The following is a 22,508-nucleotide window of genomic DNA, read 5'->3' on the forward strand; positions in this document are numbered from 1 at the left end:
TTTAAAATAAATAATAAATAAATAAATTGCGTCAGCGACTTATTCCATTGATGACACTGATTAATTATTGCTGAGGTTAGATCACGGCCATCCATTTAATGTATCCTCGATCCCACGCACTTTTTTGAGTAAGTGCTCTATAACATTTAACTATTTAAGTGAGATAAAATACCGTGGAAACTGGAAATCATGACCGTCCATTTGAGATAAAATAAGTGAGATAAAAGTGCGACATGAGATACTGGAGGTGATTAGGGAGTAAGAGATGCCTAAAATACACGTTTAATGCAGATAAAAAATTCATTGTTATACATGATACAAGAAAAAAAACTGCAACTTGCAAGGATTTTGTGATGCATAAGAGCCAGGATACTGGCAGTATCATATGGATCCAGTTCTAACGGGCACTGCAATGCACTTTCCATGTTATCAGATCTAGCTCAATAGCTTCGTATTTAGTTAATTTGTTAGGCTGCAAAGCCTAATAGAATCTAATCGATATGCCTTCATTATGCCGTGTACTTGTTGGTTTGCAAAAATCTGCGATGTCTCGCTGAGACCATAGATTTTTGGCTTTACCTTAGCTTGAAAGCCAACAAAAAGCGCTTTGAAAGAAACTAATTTAGCAAAAAGCACTTTTAGTCACATCTGAAAGTAAAAACATATATTGGAATCGCCTGAATTGATGATCCAAGAATTGAGAGGAGAACATGCGAGAGAGCTGCATTTGCTGAAGATTGATGCCCCGGAGCATTATACAAAGATTGTGACAATTCAAAATCTTATCCATGATGAATAGCCAAAAAGTATTTTTTTGAATTCCTTAATTTTATATAAGTATTTAAAAAATTTTCAGCAAATAGCCAATATAGAACTGAATACACGCCCACATGAGTCTTCATATATTCTCCTATTCAAGCCCTAACGTCATTATTAATTTAAGAGTTCAAATCTATTCATAAGCACCACAATTGATCCCTAGTCAACCTCTATAAACCATATTGCAGTGCCTCCTAGTCTAAATAGACTATAGGCCGAATTCGTTCGGATACCATTTATAATAATCCAAAACCTCATCCAAATAATACTTTCCGATTAGCCATTTGAATGAGATCCTGGATTGTCCCAAAAATAGTAATTTGATGCTGGATAGCAACAAGTTGTGGTAGGGCTAGTATAATTTGGTGAAGCAGAACCATGAAAATCATAGCTTTTCCAGAGCCTGCAACATTATAACTGGATGTAGTAATCTTTCTTCGATGGTCTTGAATGTCAAGCGACGCCTTGCTTTCACTCTCGATGCATAGATGTACATCCATGCTTCACGAAGCATTAAGTTTCAACATAAAACTCCCATATTGGAAGAGGGGCTGTTCTTTCCACATTCCCATCTTTTCACATCACAACAGCATTTAGTTTCATCATAAACCACTGTTCTTCCACAATTGTTGCAAGTAGGCGTCGAGCAGCCAATGCAGTTGTCTCCCCTACAACAATATTAGAAAATTGAAAGTTGCATTGCTTTTCCTCTCCTTGGAACCATGGGTAGACCTTTATTTATATTTGGCATCACAAGGTACCAAAGGTCTGAAGACCCATTAAGCGCAAAAGAAGGGTTCGCCCTTTTTGTTGCGAATCCACCATTGGATCACGCACCGGTCACTTTGAGATCTTTGCAGACAGATGAAAGGGGACGTTCAGAGTGCTTTGTGATCCGTGCTGCAGGTGATCCAATGGTTGTTTTGGGTGAAGGTAGGTGAATCCTTCTTCCGCACGGAAGATGCAACCTGCTCCACCCTCCGATCTCTTCGGCAGCACCACATGCACATGTAGAAGACCTGGTAAGACAAATTTATTCTGCAATGATTTGAGGGACGTATAAAAGGAATCAGGGCAAGTACAATTGCAGGTGCGAAGACCTCTTACTAATCTTGATCCACAAAAATATAACCTTTTAATTATTAGGAGTACTGCAAGGAGCACGACTTGATCCAATTGAAAAACTCAAGCACAACAGACTACCCAGTCCAAATTAAACAAATTACAACAGCGTAACTCTAATATTCCAAATTCAACATGAAATTAAATGTGATATAAAAGTGAGGAAAGAGGTAGATGTAGCGATCTTACCTATACGTGATAGTTCAGACCAAAATGATGACTGCTTCCACTTTTGAGCTACGAAATTGAACTGTAGTCTACCATTCCAGATCATCTTCACAAAGGAGAGGAAGTACCATAAATATAAGCATAAAAATCTATTATTTTGATATCAAACTGCAAAATATATATTAACTTCAATACTTACGGAAAAGTACTGAACCTTCAACTGAATGTATAAGTTGGAAATGGGTATAAAACATTTGAATGGTTCAAGAAATTATGTTGCATATGGGAACTCAAATTCCAAATTCTGCAGACTACAATAAGAAATGAAGAAGATAATCTGCTCAAAGATCTTTGCTGCAAAGATGTTGAAGTAAGCTCAGGTTACAACTTATTACCACCCATCGTGATATGCTAGATTTATCAAGGATTCCCCCTCGAGCGAGATTTGACTCACAAACAACTCCCTGGCATATCTGAAGCCCTCCCATCAACCCGAATTGTAGTTTGGTGAATCTGTAACAAGGATACTGCTACAATGAGGAACCTTATGCCTTCAAGCCAGCTCCTGCAAAACCCTAGGTATGATAAAATGCTCTGTCAAAGAAACTTTATCTGTAAATGTAAGAAAAGCAGCAGAGAGATATCATGAAGCATAGGGGATTAAACAAATATAGAGTCTGTAGTAATGAAATATATCTATAACTAAAAGTACCAGTTCATTAAAGCCAGGGGATCAAATCAATAAAATGAATAATCATATCAAAATTATGATGAATTCCTATCAGAACCAAATTTGAGGAAGCTGATAACTTTAAAATTGTCTGATTAGGACAATTCAGCTCTTAAATGAACTAAGTTCTCACATTAGCCCATGACCCATATTAAAATCTGAGCTCTTTCCTTCTACGTACCAATCCATAAGAAATCATGAACAGTAATAGTTTAAGAAAACAAAATTTTAATGGATAAATTACTTGGAAAAAAAAGAGCCATGCCATGAGATCGAATCACAAGGTCCATCCTTGATTAGCTACTTAATCCAACTTGGAGCAGGTACGCAAGATACGTTTGAGTTTGGTTTCACTTGAACCAAACTCCAAATTTCTGTTTTAGATTCATGGATTTCAGTGTTGTAAATAACCTCTTGCATCTTCCCCCATTATCTAAAGCATCTTTGCAATAATTATCTGACTTTTTCCAATTGAAGGCAGGTGGAACATAAACATTCAGGTGAGCAGAGCTGCAAAATTTGAGGTCTCCTGAGTTCTTAACCACAAGCCTTTCAATATCATAATGGTGGCTAGGATTGGCTTCCTGAAGTGTGCATAGAACTTCACATTAAACCTGTCCTCAGGTTAACACCAAACAAAGAGGAAAACTACCAGCTAATGACTGCAGATTTGAAAAAGAAGCAGTTAACGACTACTCAACTGTGGAAACTTATGCTTGCAAATGGTCAAAAACATGTTGAAAAATGGTATCTGCACTCGTTTTTCTTTTTCTTCTTCTTCTAACTTCTCATTTTGTTCAGAGAGACCTCCTCTTTTTCTATTGTTCACAACAAAATAGGGGGAATGAGAATGCTTATCTCACACACAGCAACAGGAAAACAACAACAATCGCAAGGCTATTAAGAAAAAAGAATTATTTCTCCGTACAATCAAGCATGATGCTGAAGGGTTGCAATAAGTTCCATGACGTCAGCTCCTTTCCCTTCAGTTTCAAATATACTCAACTGAAATATGGAATCAAATCCTATTGACTTTCTTTCGCTTTGATTAGAAAGATACTTATTTCTCCATACAATCAGACATGATGCTCAAGGGTTGCAATAAGTAAATGTCATGTCAGCTGCTTTCCCTTCAATTCCAAATATATTCAACTAATTGAAATATGGAATCAAATCATATCAATTTTATTTCGCTTTCATTCAAGATACAGTCAACTAACTGATACATGGAATCAAATTATATGAATCCAAGAAGAATGAGAAAAGTAATCTACCGTTCCATTCCTGCAACTGTACTAAATTGGAAGCAAAAGGGGCTCCTGATGTCTTGAATATTTGACAGAGAAGCTGTAGTGGGAAAAAATAAAACAAGTTGAACTGCCCCTTTAAGACCAAAAATAAACTATCAGAAAATGAACGCACTCTAATTTCAGCAGCTCTGGATAACTCAATGATATAGGTAAGATAATAAGTGCTAGCATCACACTGACTACACCAGTGCTTGGGTTTTCGTTTTTAAGATGGCAACAGCAGATGAAATTTATTAAACAGTTTATGGATCGAAAAATGCATATGAATCAGATGGACAAATAACCAAATTACATTATTTATTACAATAGAGGTATTAATCATTTATAACAGTCTTGATTGCATAGGTGGCTCTTGTGCAAACTATAGTTGAAATAATAGAAAGCAGCACAATGCAAGTAGAGTTGTACATATAAATTATTGAACACCACCTCTTTCTTAACAATCAGAGACTGAAATTAAAAATCTTCGTTATGCATAAGCAATTCAAATGTAAGGAAACTGATTCAAATACATAAAGATAGGAAGAAAAATGGAGGAAGAATTATGTTAGAAGGTACTTTCACTTTTATGTTATCCTAAATGTGCACCTCAGCCTTTTTCCACAGCTTGTGTAACAATAACCTTAATCATGACGAAAATCCATTGTTTAACATGGATTTATTTTGATTTTCTCTGACATTATATTGTTAAAGGGAAGCCTACATCGCTGCCACCCCAAGCTTTGAAATAAATTAAAAATGAAACAAAAAGAAAAAAGAGTGAAAGTTGATGTCAAGTTGAATGCCAGATTCATAAAGAACGAGCTTAATTAGTAGATGTCACATGAACATTTATATCTGCATGAGATTGTGCATGAAAGTCTAAAAACATCTATAAATGAATTGCTTTAATAAAACTCAGGAGCCATCTTTTCGTTAATTGATCAGCAGCCAAGTGTGGCCCATAATCATAACAACCAAAATTGAAAAAAAAATAAAAAAAAAAGTTGAACAAGTACTGTATCAGTTTGCTTCTGTGTATTGAGTACCATACTGTACTATAGCAACTGGGTAGTGAGACTGTGAACCTTAGATTTGATCTCTTAATATGAACTGATATAGGTTGATAGCTACCAGATTTAGTATTAGTGTTTTAATGAGCTGCCAATCATCATGACTAAAGATATGTTGAGGGCTATAATGTATTTAAGAGAGCAGTTTGGCTGAGGGAGATAATAGAGGAGATATAGATTGTAACATTGTGCTTTGACCAAGAATGTCTTTCTTCTTTTCAAATGCTCTCCAAGTAATGCAACAATACACCTAATGTTATCTATACCTCAACTCTAACAAAAAAATTATTTCCTGCAGAAAGATCCTATAAATATCCAAACACCTGGCTTATTAAAAACAGAAGTATTTTTTTTCCTGGCGAATCACTTTTTTTTTTCTTTGACCAGCCTAGAGTAATCACTTGGTGCATCACCCAATTACTAGAGAATTTCCATTCTCCGAAATTTCTCCAGACTATCCAAACTAGAATTTGTAGTTTCTTCAAAATTTTGAAGGGATGCTGAGGAAATTAAGATGGCGATACGTTCTCTAGACAATGTCTAAAATATGAGCTTGATCTCCAACTTGATGAGTTATTAACTAGGAAATATCAAAAAGTTTCTTTTTTTCCTTTCTTGTTTGCGTGTATAGATAGATAGATAGATAGAGAGAGAGAGAGAGAGAGAGAGAGAGAGAGAGCAGATCATATTCCATATCAGTTCAATTTGACCTGCTCTATATAAGCTGACTAATTCTGGACTAATCTAGTTTCCTCTTGTTGAAAAATCAAAGCAATAAAAGATAGACTAGTTTAATTCCCTCAAAATGAATGTTGCTGATTATTATAATGAGAGATAGAAGTCTGTTAGTTCTATTAGTTGTTTTTGTGATACAAAGGTAAATTCTCATAACCAATATTTCGAAAATCGCAAAGGAATGGTGAGGCTCTTGGTTTAATGGTGAAGCGAGAGGTAGGCTTCTAGTAAGGTCAGATAGATAAGCATTGAGGGAAAATAATAAAGAAAAGCTTATGATGATGAAGATATGACAGGATTAGGAACGATGGTTCTCATGATGGGACCAAATATTAAGGGTATCATTGTCATTTTGAGGAAAAAGGAAGTATAATGGAGCAATCTGTTTAAAAAATATTCAGACTTTTTTGTCCACCAAGTCAGTCATTAAGACCTAATTGTATTTCGCAAGAAAACAGAAACATTGTGGGGTTTGATATAAAAATAATACTAAAAGCAATGTTAGTAGGAAACCAGTTACCATTAAAACATATTGTGCAATTGGTTTTGGGAACCGATAATGGAAATCTAATTTAATGAACTAACAGAGTTTTTCTAACTTACTCTATGAATATAAAAAGTTTTATGGTAAAACATTTTAATAATACATTAATTTAAGTGGTTATTTTAGTTTGTAAAATTTGAATACAGACTATTATTCCCTTAGCCTCGCCCTCCCAAAGTCATGGCTCTGCAATTGATGCTATTTACTCTGCATAACTTCACATATTATCTGCACACATGGCAGGACACCTAAATAAGATTATGTTATGACTACTGAAAGTAAGATTTAGGATGGTGTTGATTTATCTATTATGAATGATGAGGGTGTGTGTCTGTCATCACTAACATGTCATTTTAGTTCACTTTAACACCCACTTACAGACACGAGGTCAATTCTAAATTAATGATTCACACAGTTGTCAAAAACAGAGAAGCTCAAACAGGTACTAGTACTACACCTTCTAACATATGCCATGTCATTAATTTTCAAGTCATGAATGCAGGCACCTAAGCCCATGTTCTGCCTGCAGATCATTAGGACATCTCAAAGAATACATGCATATTTAGCAATTATTATCTACTCATTCAATTATAGATGAAGATCAAAAAAAAAAGGGAAGAAAGCAACAAAAAAAAAAGAGGGGGGGCATGATTTCAGCGTAAAATCTGAAACAAAAAGCAAAAGGATATCACGTCATGTTGCACAACCAACAGTAAATTTCCAGCTAATTTTAGACATCTCTTAAAAACATTATGATGTATTACTGCCCTGTGAAAGATAGCAAACTTGAACTTTTTGTATTCACTGGTTGACTTCTTTTAAAAGGAAAATGGGAAACTAACTTTACTAAATCTATTCAAGCTTCTAAATTTCAAATGACTGAACGAACTTCACAGCTAACAGTGATCATGAAATCCTACAAGATTTTATATTTCAACAATCTCTTATGTTACATTTAGAAAGTTTCTTTTATTAGATGATAATGACAGTAAATTATCTATGCTTAGAGAACCCAGAATAAACCTCTCCTTACAATTATAAATTGGGTATTCATAAATACAAAAAGAATGCTGCTAAGGAATGCTCGAACAATTGTATAGATTGGCATAACAGGTTAGTCCAGAATCCAGAGTTTTGACTAAAAAAGATCCATGGTGCTTATATATAGTAAAGATTCAGAATTTCATTTGCTACAAAATTAAAAAGTGGAAGGATAGAAAGGGATCAAATAAACATTAAACAAAATTTCAGAATAAGTAGCTACAAATAATGAACTACATACCAATAACCACACAAACAGCATCCAAATTGCAGATATAAAGTAAGATCAATACCAATTCACTAAAACTTATACAAAACTACGAAGCTAGGTCTACATGAATCATCATCCCATCATAAGCAAAAGCAGTTTCTCTAATACCACTCAATTATCATTTCTGAAAAGGAAGGTAAATAAACATTAAACAAAATCTACGACTCATAGCATCAGCTTAGCATCATTGCTGCCCCAATATGCAGAGCTAAAATGAGCAAGAGTTCTGCATGAATTGTACCGCTCAATTGCATCAATTTGTGAAACGACAAACTAATTTCTCCCTTGAAGATGAAATCCCAGAGAGACACTTCCTCTACTCAAGCTGTCTCCTCTGCATCCCGATGCTTCTTCTTTTTCTTCTCCTTCTTCTCAGTTTTCTCCTCTTCCCCATTGCCATCTCTTATGCTGCTAGGTAATTCAAGTTCCCCACCATCATCACCATCTTTACTCTTCTTCTTCTTCTTCTTCTTCTTCTTTTTCTCCTCTCTTTCCTCATCAGATGATCCCAGTTCACCCTTATCTTTACTGCTTTTCTCCTTCTTCCTTCCCTTTTTTACTGCCCCGTCCTCATCAGACAGTCCTGAATTTCCTTTTTCCTTGTCTTCCTTCTTCTTCTTTTTCTTCTTCTCACTCTTAACCTCTTCAACCAACACTTCCTCGATTTCCTCCTCCTCCTTCTTCACCTTCCTCCCTTCAGACTCAACCACAGCATCCCCAACTTCCTCAACCTTAAGTTTCTTAGCAATAGGGCTTTCACCTCCATCCTCCAATTTACGCTTCCTTCCTTCATCACCATCATCCCCATCCTTATGCTTCTTCTTCTTTTTCTTCTCTTCCTTCGCTTCTTCAACCGCCGCCTCCCCCTTTGGCGCCCCTGACTCCGGCGCTGCTGCAAGGCTGGCGATCATCGAGTCCCCTCCAGTTGGCAACACTGCATGTCTACGCCACTCCGGCGGTGTCTTCTCATTTGGCTTCCCGTGCTTGTCTAGCAGCCCTTCAGCAACCAACTTCTTCTTCATCAATGCTCTCGGCCCCAGCCCCCACTTCCTTGGGTATGTGTCCCGATCCATCACCACCCTCTTAATCCTCGCAACCGACCCATGATCACAGGTTGCCATCACTGCAGTTGTCATCTCTGCAACCCCCAAAGCTATCGCCTCCCCCTTGGTAGTCATCAGCACAACCTCCTCCCCGACTTCAATATCATTCTCAAACCTCAGCAGCCCAGGGATCATCAGCTTGGCACCGTAACAGATAGCATTGACCGCCGAGTCCTTCACCACCACCCTCTTGTAACTCGTGAGCAGAACCTCCAACGGCATTACCGCCCGTCTCAGATAGCTCTCATCCTTAAAATTATCGTACACCCACTGGGCATCCAAGACATCGTGCATCGTCACCATGTTCTCCTTCTCCCCAAGGATCCCAGACCGCACCCGCCGCAGCTCCTGCATATGCCCTCCGACACCAAGAAGCAAGCCCAGGTGAACACAGAGCGTCCGGACATAGGTGCCAGCCTCGCACGAAATCCAGAAAACCACGAGATGCTTGACAGGATCATACTCGAGAAGCTTGCTTTCGTAAATGGTCCTGATCCGGAGCTGGCGCTTGACGGCCGAGATGAGCGGCGGGCGCTGGAAGACGGCGCCGGTGAGGGTTTCGAGCGCCCGGGCGACCTTGGCGACATCGGGGACGGCGGAATGAAGGCGGGCGACGCAGACGTACTCCTTGCCGGCGCCCTGCTGGGACTTGACGAGGCGGGTGGCGCGGTCGATGCAGACGATGAGATTGCCGGTGACTTTGGGGTCGAGGGTGCCGCTGTGGCCGGTCTTCTCGACGCGGAGGATGCGCTTGATCCAGGCGACGACCTCGTGGGAGGAAGGGTTGGAGGGCTTGTCGAGGTTGATGATGCCGTAGCGGAGATACTCGGGAAGTGGGCGTTTCAGAGGGGAGTGCCCGGCGGGGAGTGGGGTATAGTGGCCGGTGCGGACGTTGAGGCGGTCGTAGTTCTTGAGGAGGATCGGCCACTTGGAGGTGTCAATCGAGGGGGTGAACGACTGGGGCTTGATGAGGTAGTCCTTCTGGAACAGATCATCGCCGGCGGGGGAGATGGGGGTTCCATCTCCGCCATTTGCGGCGGCAGCGGCGGAGGAGGACTTCTTGTTCTTCTTCTTTTTCTTTTTCTCGGAGGTGGGGGAGAGGGAGGAGGAGAGTGCCGCCGTCGACATGGCTGTGGAGTTCCGGGGGTTAGGGTTTTTGGCGCAGTGAGAGCCGGGGAGGGGCGAGGTGGGGGAGGCGGCGAAGGGGTTTTGAAGGGGCTTTAGATCGGAGGGGAGGACAGACCGTGTCGCTTTTCACGAATCTTACAGTTCCACGTGTTAATAAAAATGATCAGCCCAAAATATGCGAACCATACATGGCGATTAAAGGATGACAAAGGGAGGGAAGGAGGAACAAAAAACTGCTATCCAGAGTGCACCTTATAGACAATCCGCTGAATGCCACGTCACCTATTTCACGGCTCTCAAAGCATCATCTGAGTAGGGAACATTGGGGCTACAAACAGATTCGATCGGATCGGAGTATGATTGACCCAACCCAACTCAGTTTCGTGTACGGATCTTCATATTAAACCAATCAACTAGAGGACCGAGTCAAGTAGGGTTGGGTTCATAGAAAATATTTTAGAATCAATAAGTTATCTGGATCGGGTCGGAATGGTGTATGCCTTAAATCAAACCAAAATATCCTAGTCCGAGCCGAATCTAGATCAAGTCTGCGTCAAGTCCGTTCCAAATCTAGATTTACATTTATTTACTAACAACATTTTATGAAGAAAATTTGTTCTTCCTTCCGAACCAAACTAAATTTGACTGCCATGAAATTATTTGCCAATATGGTCAAAACTCCATGAGTCAATGTTTATCTAGAACTGCAATCCACTCTAAGAGGTTAATAGCCCTAGCAGCTTGTCATTCTTAATACGGTAGTTTAGTTTGAGTGCTTTTCTTTTGATAGAGGGAAAGAGAAAAAAAATAACTTGAAATACTTTCTTTGGCCGGGATCGAGCATCTATTAGGAAGCCTCGAAATAGATTGACCGACATGGTGTAGAAATTGGGTTGAGTCAGGTCTGATCAATGTTTATGAAATCCAAACCTAACCCAACATATGGAACAGGTCTAATATTTAAACCTAGCCTAACCCCACAAGACTTCAAGAACAGGTTCGGTTGCGTCTAAATAGGTTGCTCAGGTCTAGTTATGAATTAACCTGATCTTTGCAGCATTGGTGAAGCTGGACTTAGTGGACATGGCTCTTGCACATCTCATAGACTCTCTTTGCAAGTACTCTGAATGCCATTCTCTTCACCGACGGTTCAGCTGCTCTCTTCTTGTCCACCACCTGAGATGGGATCTGGAAGAAGCTGGCTTGAACAAGTAGGGCTTTGTTTCTGCCCAAGTTAACAGTGTCCCAAGCATGGTTTGAAATGAATTCTGAGATTGAAATTTTGGATTTGCTTAACATTATTTCAAGCTCAATTCGCTCTTAATTTCAAATCAAAGCAGAGCATGAGCTTAATTGATTAGCTTGATAATCCTAAATCAAGATTATAATGTAGAAGTCTTGAACAATTAGGATGCTTATTTGATTATTATAAACATCAAAACTGTGAATCCTTCTACAGTGCATTTTTGCTATAAATGAATGTCATAAAAAACACATTGCGCTAATGGCATAGTTTATATAATGAACTAATGTGAAACAACTTTATTTAGAAAATAAATTTTACAAGGGCAATACAATATACAGTATATGGATAGAATAGATTTAAGATCTATGATTATGTTTTGCAGTAACATTTTGCTTATTATAGATTTTAGGTTAAGTGTGTCACCAACATTCTACCGTGAGGCATATAGGGAAAAAGGCAATTTAGGAATTGAACAGGATGGTTCTCTTATCCACATCTTATGGATTTACATGCAATAAAAGCAAAATCTAACTTACAACTTTAAACCCTTAGGGCTGAAACTAAATTGGATACCAATATATTCATATCTATATTTGTTTTATTTGACAAATACAAACAAAGATATGAATGTTAGTTTGATGCAAAATTTCATATATAAGTATTTGTTTAAAGGGATATGGATACAAATCTAATGATGAAAGCGCCAATACAAATATAGATATAAGTTGGATAATTAAATTTTATAACCACGGAATTAAAGATGTTACTAAGTAGAAGGTAAATCAAGTTAATAGCATACTACTATGGTCATTTATTTTTTTAAAACGTCATGACTGTTATATAAAATTAAATAGAATTACAAATAGAATCGGCTATTCAAATATGGATCGATTAGTCAATATTCATATTTCTTTGGCGGATATGGATACAATATAAATATAAATTGGATACTTAATTTTTTATCCATATCCGGATAAATTTAGATACAAAAATGAATTTGAACAAATATTATCCGGTCAAGTTTCACCCTATAAACTCCTTACTCATGTATAACTAAGAAGGCTAATTGGCTTGCCAAATTTTTCTAGTAGGGCAAGTGCTTTTCAAGAGTCACACATTTTGTTAAACTTGGCATATATAATTATGGTACACCTGTCCTTGCTCCTAATAATGAATGGATATGTGAGGGTGTATAAGGTGTAGTTTCATCTTTGTCTTCTCAATACACCTTATTTTAAATCCACAATCTTTATCTCCCCTTCCTCGCATCTGAGATTTTGTCTTTTCTCAACGGGCATCAAATATAGGCTAGATCTGGTAACAAAGTGGAAATACACTCCTACAATAACTATTTCAAGTAGCATGATATCGTTTGGAGGTCGGTTGCATTGGACCCTGTATTACCTTTACATGTTGATGACTTTGTATTGTGATATCCTGCTTTTGTTGAATTGCATATTTATTATTTCTTCTACAATGCTTTAATAAATTACTCTCAAAGTGATTAAAAAAATTATGAAAGAAACCTGGAGTTGTCCATCCAAAGTTGATACCGTTCATGATTCTTAAGATTCATGCCGAGCATGCACTTGCTTTGATACCATGGCCTCAGTCCTACACATCCAAGGCCAATTTGTTTGGCTGAGAAAACCTTGACTTAGATATTCCTTCTGAGATATGATGGTCCTCCTGCATTCAACTGCAGCTAGGGTGGAAGAGCATATAACATTTGAAGCAATCAGAATATGGCCTATCTGCTTTCAATTTCTTATTGCATGACTTAAATTGAAAAGCTGAGATTTTATTATTTCTGTTACATTTTTTTTTTTGCAAATAACATATGGCACAATTTGCAAATAGCTACCATTTTTCAAATAAAATTTACTTTTCACAGCTTTTTTCTTTGATTTTTCCCCTTTAAAAGAGATGAAATATAAATTCTTATTAATCCAATGAATGGTGATGGAAAAAAACACATCTATTTTTTAATTAATATTGAAGACTTTTCATTTTAATATTGCTATGACAGCCATCATAATAATGATTATCCTAATACTAATTTTTAAATAGTTGTTCCAAGACAAATAAAGCTCGTTCACTAACTACTTTAATGAGCAAAAATAGTTTCAGTGCAGGTGCGTTATAACAAAATAATGTCATTATTGAAACCTTGCTTCCAATCAAAATTTTGAGCAGAGTACCTCTTACCATGAATGCCCATGTACAATGTTTCGACCATCTCCATTAAATCATAGCACAACTAAATCGGAGAACCAACGCAAGGGAAAGATAGAAGTTTCAGCGAGCTGTTCCATATAGTGTGATGGTGTACTGCACTTTAAAATCTGCACATGTTACACCAGTCTAAAGCAATATTTAGAAAAATACCACTATAACATCATACAGAATGCCCACCAAAATCATTCTTAACTGATGGTTATAAGAACCATTATTGCCTGCAGCTCCAAGGACAAAAATTCTTATGTTATAAAATAATAGCAGGCTGCTATTTATCATTATAATATATAAAAAAAAACACCTCTATTTCCTTAAATCTTTGAGCAAGGAAAAATGCTTTTAACTATTAATGAAATAAAAAACATTCTTAATCTAGCTCAAAAAATTGAATAATTAAAATGTTAATTTACTGATCGAATTGGTGCAGATGGTAAATAATCGGTTGTTGCAATATGCCTTGGGGATGAAAGTTCAAACCATCTTTTGGTAGGCCATATCATCAACCTCCCATGTTGCAAATACAGCTTCGGCGAATAAGGATGGATGAAACAGTGCACTTATTGGATCTTGCTTTATAAGCAAGGCATAAAACTTGAAACATTTTATTCAGGACATGTTCGATGCCCCAAAAACTCCATCAGAACCGATAGGCTAAAACATGTATTGAAAACGGCATGAAAAGTACCAAACTGCAAGTAAAAAACACTTCACAGACAAGATCTAATCAATAAATCAATTAAATACCCAATAGCAGTGTAACAACCCTAAACCTCACCTAGAAAAACTAGCTAGAAAATATTATTTAGATTTCTTTGCTCTATATAAGTATTCAAGATCCACCCAATATACATGCCCGTACAAATCCTCACATACTTCTATCTAAATCATAGCATTCTCACTTGGCTAAATATCCAAATTAATTCAAATCTAATTACAAGTACTATTAATCTAATCACAAACACTACGATTAGTTTATAGTCAACTCAAATAGACCCATGATGCAGTATCCCTCGATCCACATGGACCATGAACTAGATTAGCTCTAATACTACATGTAACGATGCAGGACCTTACCCAAAAAATTAGTTAAAAAGTATTATTTTGATTCTTGAGCTCTGTATAAGTATCCGAAATTTATTCAGTATACAACGAATATGGGACTAAACATATGTCCGTACGATTCCTCACAAACAATATAATTAGTACATATTGTCCAAGGAAATTAAGGCATCACATATGAAGTGCCAAGAGTGGCATAATAAATTGTAAGGACTGCACTTCTGTAATTCATAAACAAGCCAATTTTTTGGATATCTAATTGTAAAAGAAAGCTAAGCGTAGCAAGTCAAACATCCATGTTCATGAATGCACCAAGTACATGATTACAAAGTTTTAAATTGGCTACACCAAGATTAACTCAAATGGTTGACAATATCAGTGTCTTAAGCTTCCATTAGCCAACAATAGGCAGTGATACAAGAAACAAAGACTGGTCATAAAGCAAAACACACCCATACAATTTACATCACCAACCATATAACTAGAAAGTTCAATTATAGACAAAAGATTTCTGCCACTTCCCGCTACTGCAATCCAGATGCTAAGTATGTTGCCACCAAGTCTGACAACCTGAACCTTGGGATATATAAGTAGTCACAGAGCTCAAAAAAATGAAATCTAAACTACAGAGCAATTTCATAATTTCATGTACCTGCTACATGCGTTAAAAACCAAAAAAAAATGCAAGCATGACATCCTTTTTCCAGAAAAAAGTAGTCAGAGATAATAAACCTCATCAATTGCAAAATGTAGCACATAATATTAACTAGAGAAATCTTCTAGAGAACTTCTATGTGAAGCAAAACGACATATAAGTATATGTTACAACAGAAAGCATAAAATGCCAAGACCTAAAGTTGAATTACTGCAAATCATAAATCATGTCAACACAAGATTTCACAAGAAAGAGAAATTAGATAACCTGAATCCTAGTTTTGTATTTCTTGAGTATATTCTAGAATCAGCATAAGAATCTTTAAGTTACGGAAAAATTAAAGCATTCACACAAAACGGACCCTCACTCCTACAGCTCAGCGTATCATGAAACTCATTGTCAATATCAAGTCTGGGATAACTGAATTCCAATTCCACTCGCATCCCAACTTGAGGTCAACAAACTGCAATAGTGTTGATGTTCCAATCAGTGATAATTTTATCTGAAAAAGCATCAAACATCAAATTTTTTTATGTCGTTGAGACCAGAAAAGGCATATGCAAAGTTTAGATTTTCCTACATATAAAAAACACTATTCAGGTCAAAAGAAAACCATATGCCTTCATTGTCAAAGACTACTTGCAGCCAATTCCATAACAGCATCTAGCCACATGATTCCTTTTTTAATGTACCCCAAGTCAGGTTTTCCCTTTCTCAAATCATGCTCCTCTCTTCCTCCTATCTCTAAAAGCTATTCATCACAAGCAATATAGAAGCAAGAAATGTTTGAAATGAAAATTTTGGTTCAGTTTTGCTACAACAAGACCAATATAATAATGGTACCTTACATAACAAAATAGAAAAGCAAAAGATAGTAATGTTATCTTTTTTTTTTTTTAAGGAAATGCTGTCTATCAGTATATAATATCCTTTGGGGAGAGTCTTCAACTTACAATACATGAAATCAGCATCTTATTGAGTTGGTCATCTTCCAACTACAAACTAAAAGACTTTTGAAACATATAACATTCAACTGATTTATCAGTCAAAACACAAAATGCAAGGATCTTAAAGTTTTCAGGTTATCTCTGCACAAAATTAAACTATTGTCAGCATGGACAAGTTGGTCCTATTTCTGCTTTATAGAATCTAAATAATAACTTCAGTCAGTCATCTTTTTACCTAAGTTCCATAAACTTTGGTAACTAGATCAGAAGAGAATGCATATGCTGCCCTGCTGTTTATCCGTCTATAGCATGTAAAGAATAATTTTTAACCAGCTTCAGATTGTCAACACACCTATAACAAATGATAATATTGCCACCACATCTCAGATAAGCAACCAGTGGCACCTCATATCAGATTCTGGAACCCCAAAATTGGCCCGGTCTTGTCTTACAACAATTAATAAGGATTTCTTTAACTGTTTATAGAAAAGAAGAGCTGGGGTTTTCCATTGCTTCAATCCTTAAAAAAATCTAAGGGGAAAAGAAAATTTTACATGAATCCTTACTTTATAATGCAAACATTCTAATCAATAGAAAATATAGACTCAACAATCTTATAAATTTTCAATTATATTTTATGCTAAAAGGCAACCACAAAGCACCTGTCCAACTCTCTCCATCATAGTTTTAACTTGCCACCCAAAGCACCACCATTCAGATGATAAAATAAAAAAGTCAGTTATTCTACTCCAGTATTTATCCAATAATATCATGACACTATCCTACCTCATCGGCAACAGCTTTGATCCAAAATGGTTATCCAAACACAAGAATTCATTCCACTACCTACCATTAGCTCAAAAAAGGACATAAAAAATCCGTTCCAAAATCATTGAAAAAATTCAAAACTTCAAAGGCTGCTCTGATTCTTGTTCACCAACAGCCACAATAATTCATTGTCCCACAAATTGGATTAAAATCTGTCAATATCCCCCTCATGATGAGGGGTAAAATAAACTATGAGATAGCTAGTTATTTATGTATTTATCTAGTTATTTATGTACTTCCTTTGACTTGAGATTCAGCCCCCACATTACCAATCTATATGCAATTTTGTCATAAACAAACATCTTAATTTTCAAACTTTTTTTGAGTCTAAAATTTGATCAAATACTAATAGAATAGCAAATAATTTAACAATTTCAGACTCTTGTATCTCACATTTGCTAGTTCCAAGAAAAGGTATAATATCATATCTCCCATTTGCTAGTTCCAAATATAAATATGTATTTATACAAGGTTTTTTTGCATATCAAGCCCAAGATTTTATCAAAAATACATGTAACAACTCTCCTTGTCCTTATTCACAAATTGATCTAGATACTGTTAATTTAATTTGTAAAGCCTCCATCTCCAATTAACATGGACCCTAGTTAACCAGAACTGGTGAATGATGATCCTATCCCTGGTTACTCGCAACGAGGGTCCATGAACAATAAAAGAGACCCATCCCCTTGTCACATAAACCCGTTTCCCCTCTCTAGGGTTTGTTGAACATTGCGATCATTTTTTTCCTATTGAGATTTCAACCAAATTGATTTCTTTGAGTTCTTCATTCAATCATAATCCAGAAATACATCCCTAAAAATGTCCCATCTGAGGCTGACTATGTGGACTGTGATCCATGATGATCTTGGCTTGGAATTGTAGGGGGGTGGCTAAGCCGTCCTTCATGTCCTCCTTTAAGAGATTAGTACAGCTCCATTGCCCGGAGATCTGTTTCCTATGCGAGACTCGATTATCTGGTGAGGGGCTTAGTCGTGTTAGGCGTCGCTTGGATAGGGAGTGGGCTACCTATGCAGTTGACTCCCGAGGGTTATCAGGAGGCATGTTGGTCTTGTGGAGGCGAGGGGTGGCGACGATGGATATTTTCCACAATTGCTCCCAGCAGGTAGTTATGGTAGTATCGAAACCAGGAGCTCCTCCGTGGGTACTCTGTGGTGTGTATGCGAGTACGGATCACAGGGCTCGGAGAGTCCTCTGGCAGGAGATTACTAACCTCATCACCCAGGGCATCCCGACGGTTGTGGTCGGTGACTTTAATTGCATCCAGGGTGAGAACGAGAAGCGGGGTGGTGCTGCCTACACTGACAGATTGGACAGGAGGGAGTTTCGGGACTTTGTCTTGCGGAATGGCCTGGTAGACCTTGGTTTCTCAGGATCTAAGTTTACTTGGTGCAATAATCAGTCAGGCAGTGCCAGAGTCTGGGAGCGCCTAGATAGGGCCTTTGCATCCCCAGATTGGATTCTCCGTTTTCCTACCTGTCAGGTCAGTCACCTTCCTCGGATTGCCTCTGACCATTGCCCCCTGCTTCTATCCACATCGTCGGTTCGCGCCCATCATAGCCCCTTCCGTTTTGAGAAGGTTTGGCTATCATACCCTCAGTCGTGGGATGTCGTCCGCGATGCGTGGCGCACCCCAGTACGTGGCGATGCCATGCAGGCGGTCTCGCGCCGATTGGAATTGACTAAAAGGCGTTTACGCCGATGGAATCGTGAGGTCGTGGGTAACATCTTCCGGCGTTTGGAAGGGGTTGAGTCTTCGATTGCTGAGTTACAGAGGAAGGAAGACCTAGGAGGGGCGCTCATGGAGGACGATATGTCTGACCTTCGGGGGTTGCTAGCGACTCATCACTCGTTGCTGCGGCAGCACGAGATCTTCTGGCGACAGAAATCCCGTGTGCAATGGGTGAGAGAGGGTGATCGCAACACTAGGTTCTTCCATCGGTCGACGATTATTCGGCGGCAGCGGAGTTTGATTCATTCCCTGCGAGATGAGACGGGCCATCGGGTAGAGGGCGAGCAGACGGTTCGGCAGACCCTCTTTGACTTTTTCCGAGCCAGATGGACGGAGGACGACGAGGCTAGTCACAGTGACCGCCCTCTGAGGGTGGACAGGGGTATTGGCGATGATGAGAGGGCTTCCTTGATTCGACCGGTATTAGCACAAGAGGTACAGGAGGCAGTTTGGGCGCTGGCTACTGACAAGGCTCCAGGGCCCGATGGTTTTCCTCCCTTTTTCTTTCGGAAGTACTGGGGCATTATCCACCGAGGTGTGGTGGAGGCTATCCAGTGTTTTTTCGTTCAGGCCGCGATGCCCGAGGACTGGAAGGCCACATTCATCACGCTTATACCAAAGCGTCAGGATGCGGTTGAGCCCAGTCACTTCAGGCCTATTAGCTTGTGCACAACCTTGTATAAGGTTGTGGCAAAAATTATGGTGGGCAGAATGAAGCCCCTTTTACCTGGTATTATCAGCTATGAGCAGGGGGCATTTGTAGCTGGTAGGAACATTTCACATAATATTTTGTTGGCTCAGGAAATGATGTGGGATCTCCAAAGAGCACCGAAAAGGCGCAGCTTGATGGCCATCAAGCTGGATATGGAGAGGGCTTACGACAGGATCAAGTGGAGCTTTCTCGAGCGAGCACTGGTGGCGTACGGTTTCCACAGGCGATGGATTGGATGGATCATGGGGTGCATCCGGGGACCAAAGTTTTCTATCTTGATCAATGGCACACCCACACTATTCTTCGAGTCCACCTTGGGATTGCGGCAGGGATGTCCTTTATCCCCATATTTGTTTATTATTTGTGCTGATATCTTATCACGGACCCTACAGCAGGACCTCTCTCTTTCCCTGTCCTTCCTTCCCTGTGCACCTCGCTCACCCCGTCCCTTTCATCACCCGCGGGGGGATGGACAGCATCCTCTCTATCCATGATGGGGAGACTGACTTTGATTAGATCAGTATTGGGTTCCATACCATTGTACCTCATGGCTCACACTGTGATACCAAAGATGACTCTGTTGAGGATCGAGCGTCTTCTGCGGAGTTTCTTGTGGGGATCACACGGTGGGGGCCATGGCGTGCATCTGGTGGCTTGGGAGCAGGTTTGCCGTCCTACCAGTGAGGGTGGCCTAGGGGTGCAGTCGTTGATGGGGAGGCGCGAGGTTCTCATTGCCCGGCATGCGGTTCGATTCTTGCTTGAGCCACACAGCCTATGGAGTCAGGTGATGGCAGCTAGATATGGCTGTGGGGGCCTAGAGGGAGTAGGGCGGGGTCGCCGAGTCTCTTTCATGTGGCGCGAGATTGGGAGGTATCTGCTGACTGCATCAGCGAACACCAGATGGCTGATGGGTGACGGCAGGAGCATTGATGTGACCAGTGAGCCGTGGGTGGACACCCTCCCATTGGGGAGGTGGCCGACCATGGTTAGCATAGAGGCAGCAGAGGGACTACGGGTTTGCGACCTTCTGGCGGCAGGTGGAGCAGAGTGGGATGATGCTAGACTTCGACAGCTATTTGGGGTACATCTAGCAGCGAGGATCCGGTCCATCCCGTTACCAGGATGTGCAGGATCGGATGTCAGGGTATGGGGCACCTCGAGCCGGGCCAGGGTCAGGTTGGGAGACCTCACCCGGGTCATTCAGCCAGAGCAGGATAGGGGGCCGGATGGTGATTGGATCTGGAGGTACGGCCTCCACCCGCGGGTAGCCCTCTTTTTATGGAAAGTTTTCTGGGACCGCCTGCCGACGAGAGCAGCACTGAGTAGGTGTGGATGGGGGATCCCCGCGGAGTGTGGGACATGCGGGGCCGTGGAGTCAGTGGATCATGTGCTCTTCCACTGTATATGGGCGAGGCTCACATGGCAGTGGGCCGAGGTCCCGCAGGAGGCTCGGAGTGAGCGACTACAGTTTCTTCACACGATGCGGCAGTGGCTAGCCAGCACGAGGACGAGTCAGGAGGCCATTAGAGCGACTTGCACAGTGTATCAGATTTGGCTGGCAAGAAACGCTCGGACCCTCGGTGACCGCAGGGTGTCACCACGATTTGCTGCGGAGCATGCTCGTGTACAGGCTTCAGAGATCATGCCCACCCACTCTTCAGATAGGCCTTTGACAGCTCAGGGCACCTGGGGCCCCCCTTCTGCTTCGGCAGCTCATCAGATGGTGTTTTTCACCTGGGAGCCCCCACCCCCAAGCTTCCTCAAGGTTAATTTTGATGGGTCGGTGCTGGATGGTGGCACGCGGGGCGGTGCAGGCTTTATCATACGAGACCCGCATTCCAGGGTAGTGGCAGCAGGTGGCTGCCAGTTGTTTGACATATCAGTTCCGGAGGCAGAGCTTCGAGCTGCCTGGGCGGGTGTGCGCCATGCGAGGATGGTCCTGCAGGCTAGCTCGATCATTTTGGAGGGTGACTCGGCCACGGTCATCAGATGGATCCAGAGGGGGGAGACGGCTGATGGTACAGACCACCCCTTGATTCGTGATATACGGATGATGATGGGAGATGGGAGGGCTTTTTTGGTTAAGCATGTATTTAGGGAAGCTAATGGGGCAGCCGACTGAGTGGCGACCTATGCGGCCCACCACTCAGGGTACACTCTGTGGGGAGGAGAGGGGGAGCTTCCACAGGCTCTTCGTGAGTTGTTGTATTTTGACTTTCTTGGATGTATTCGTACACGTATTGTATGAAATATCCGTTTTCAGCAAAAAAAAAATAAAAAATGTCCCATCTTGATCATAGAAACACATCCCCATAAATGTCCACCAAACAACCCAGCAAATGGCTCCAGTAGAACATAGCAAGGCAAGCTAAAACCCTTGGAAATAAAAAGGATAAAAAAATGAAAGGAAAAGAAAATAGGTAAAGTGCCCAATTCTTGCCAACATCGAGCCCAAGAAAATCAAAATTTGGTTCCAAAACTGCAGGTAAAGAATGAACCCAATTCTTGCAATTGCTCAGGATACCCTCTTTTAGCTTCTAGGTCTATTTAAGCCAAAGTACAGTAGAGTAGCTTGATTTGGTGAAGAAAAATAGTTTCTTTTCAGATTTTTATCTCAATATTGTGTTGGCTTGAGTTTTTCCATGAGAACAACAGCAATTTTGTCCTCTTAAGTTGCAACGGTCCCATCAGACATCGAAAAAAAATGATCATCCACCATTCCATTAATCAATATAACCTAAGCTTCTTTATGCAAAAAAAGTTGATATTTCCTAGGTCAATTTGCAAATAGGTATAAAGGGAGGTATTGCATATAATTTCAATAAATCTTGGATGTGATATGCAAAAAAACCCATTTATGTCTGTGTGAGAGAGAGAACTAAAGCCTTCCTAGGTGCATCTACCAAGTTAATGCTTACAATTAAACAAAAGCAACCAAAGCATTTAGGTGCCCTTAATTCCACTTCCCCACCACGAGAAAAACTTCAAACTATAAATCAAAATATCCAATCTAACAATAAACCAACCCAGATGATAACCCTTTTCTTTCA

General features: G+C 39.9%; 2 protein-coding genes across 10 annotated transcripts; one reads left to right on the forward strand and one right to left on the reverse strand.

The window, feature by feature from the left end:
- Window positions 1-1,332: 1,332 nt before the first annotated feature.
- On the reverse strand, window positions 1,333-10,162 carry LOC103716595 (H/ACA ribonucleoprotein complex subunit 4-like). 9 transcript variants are annotated; one of them, XM_039126899.1, is made up of 6 exons: window positions 8,034-10,162; window positions 4,114-4,186; window positions 2,505-2,674; window positions 2,309-2,420; window positions 2,131-2,215; window positions 1,338-1,857 (listed from the first exon to the last, which is right to left on the reverse strand). In XM_039126899.1, exon 1 carries the CDS (start codon window positions 10,021-10,023, stop codon window positions 8,113-8,115), a length of 1,911 nt encoding a protein of 636 aa, XP_038982827.1. In that variant the 5' UTR covers window positions 10,024-10,162; the 3' UTR covers window positions 1,338-1,857; window positions 2,131-2,215; window positions 2,309-2,420; window positions 2,505-2,674; window positions 4,114-4,186; window positions 8,034-8,112. The 9 variants fall into 9 exon arrangements, with proteins under 9 accessions (XP_038982834.1, XP_038982827.1, XP_038982831.1 ...); XM_039126906.1 differs by lacking the exon at window positions 2,309-2,420 and having other exon boundaries at window positions 1,333-1,857; XM_039126903.1 differs by lacking the exon at window positions 4,114-4,186.
- Window positions 10,163-17,852: 7,690 nt separating this feature from the next.
- On the forward strand, window positions 17,853-21,580 carry LOC120110767. The gene is made up of 3 exons (XM_039126321.1): window positions 17,853-19,705; window positions 19,975-21,181; window positions 21,224-21,580. The coding sequence occupies exons 1-3, from the start codon at window positions 17,853-17,855 to the stop codon at window positions 21,578-21,580; spliced, it is 3,417 nt and encodes a 1,138-aa protein (XP_038982249.1).
- The last annotated feature ends 928 nt before the right edge of the window (window positions 21,581-22,508 follow it).

This window comes from Phoenix dactylifera, chromosome 5 (genome assembly GCF_009389715.1).
Source record: "Phoenix dactylifera cultivar Barhee BC4 chromosome 5, palm_55x_up_171113_PBpolish2nd_filt_p, whole genome shotgun sequence".
In the NCBI taxonomy this organism is placed as follows: domain Eukaryota; kingdom Viridiplantae; phylum Streptophyta; class Magnoliopsida; order Arecales; family Arecaceae; genus Phoenix; species Phoenix dactylifera.

What these genes read in the sequence shown, in the direction of transcription:
- LOC103716595 (XM_039126906.1), bottom strand. Translation starts at nt 10,023, where the DNA reads ATGTCGACGGCGGCACTCTCCTCCTCCCTCTCCCCCACCTCCGAGAAA.
- LOC120110767 (XM_039126321.1), top strand. Translation starts at nt 17,853, where the DNA reads ATGATGATCTTGGCTTGGAATTGTAGGGGGGTGGCTAAGCCGTCCTTC. An exon ending in TGGATTGGATGGATCATGGG is followed by an intron (nt 19,706 to 19,974) that starts GTGCATCCGGGG and finishes GACTTTGATTAG; the next exon opens with ATCAGTATTGGGTTCCATAC. An exon ending in CTTCGGCAGCTCATCAGATG is followed by an intron (nt 21,182 to 21,223) that starts GTGTTTTTCACC and finishes AGCTTCCTCAAG; the next exon opens with GTTAATTTTGATGGGTCGGT.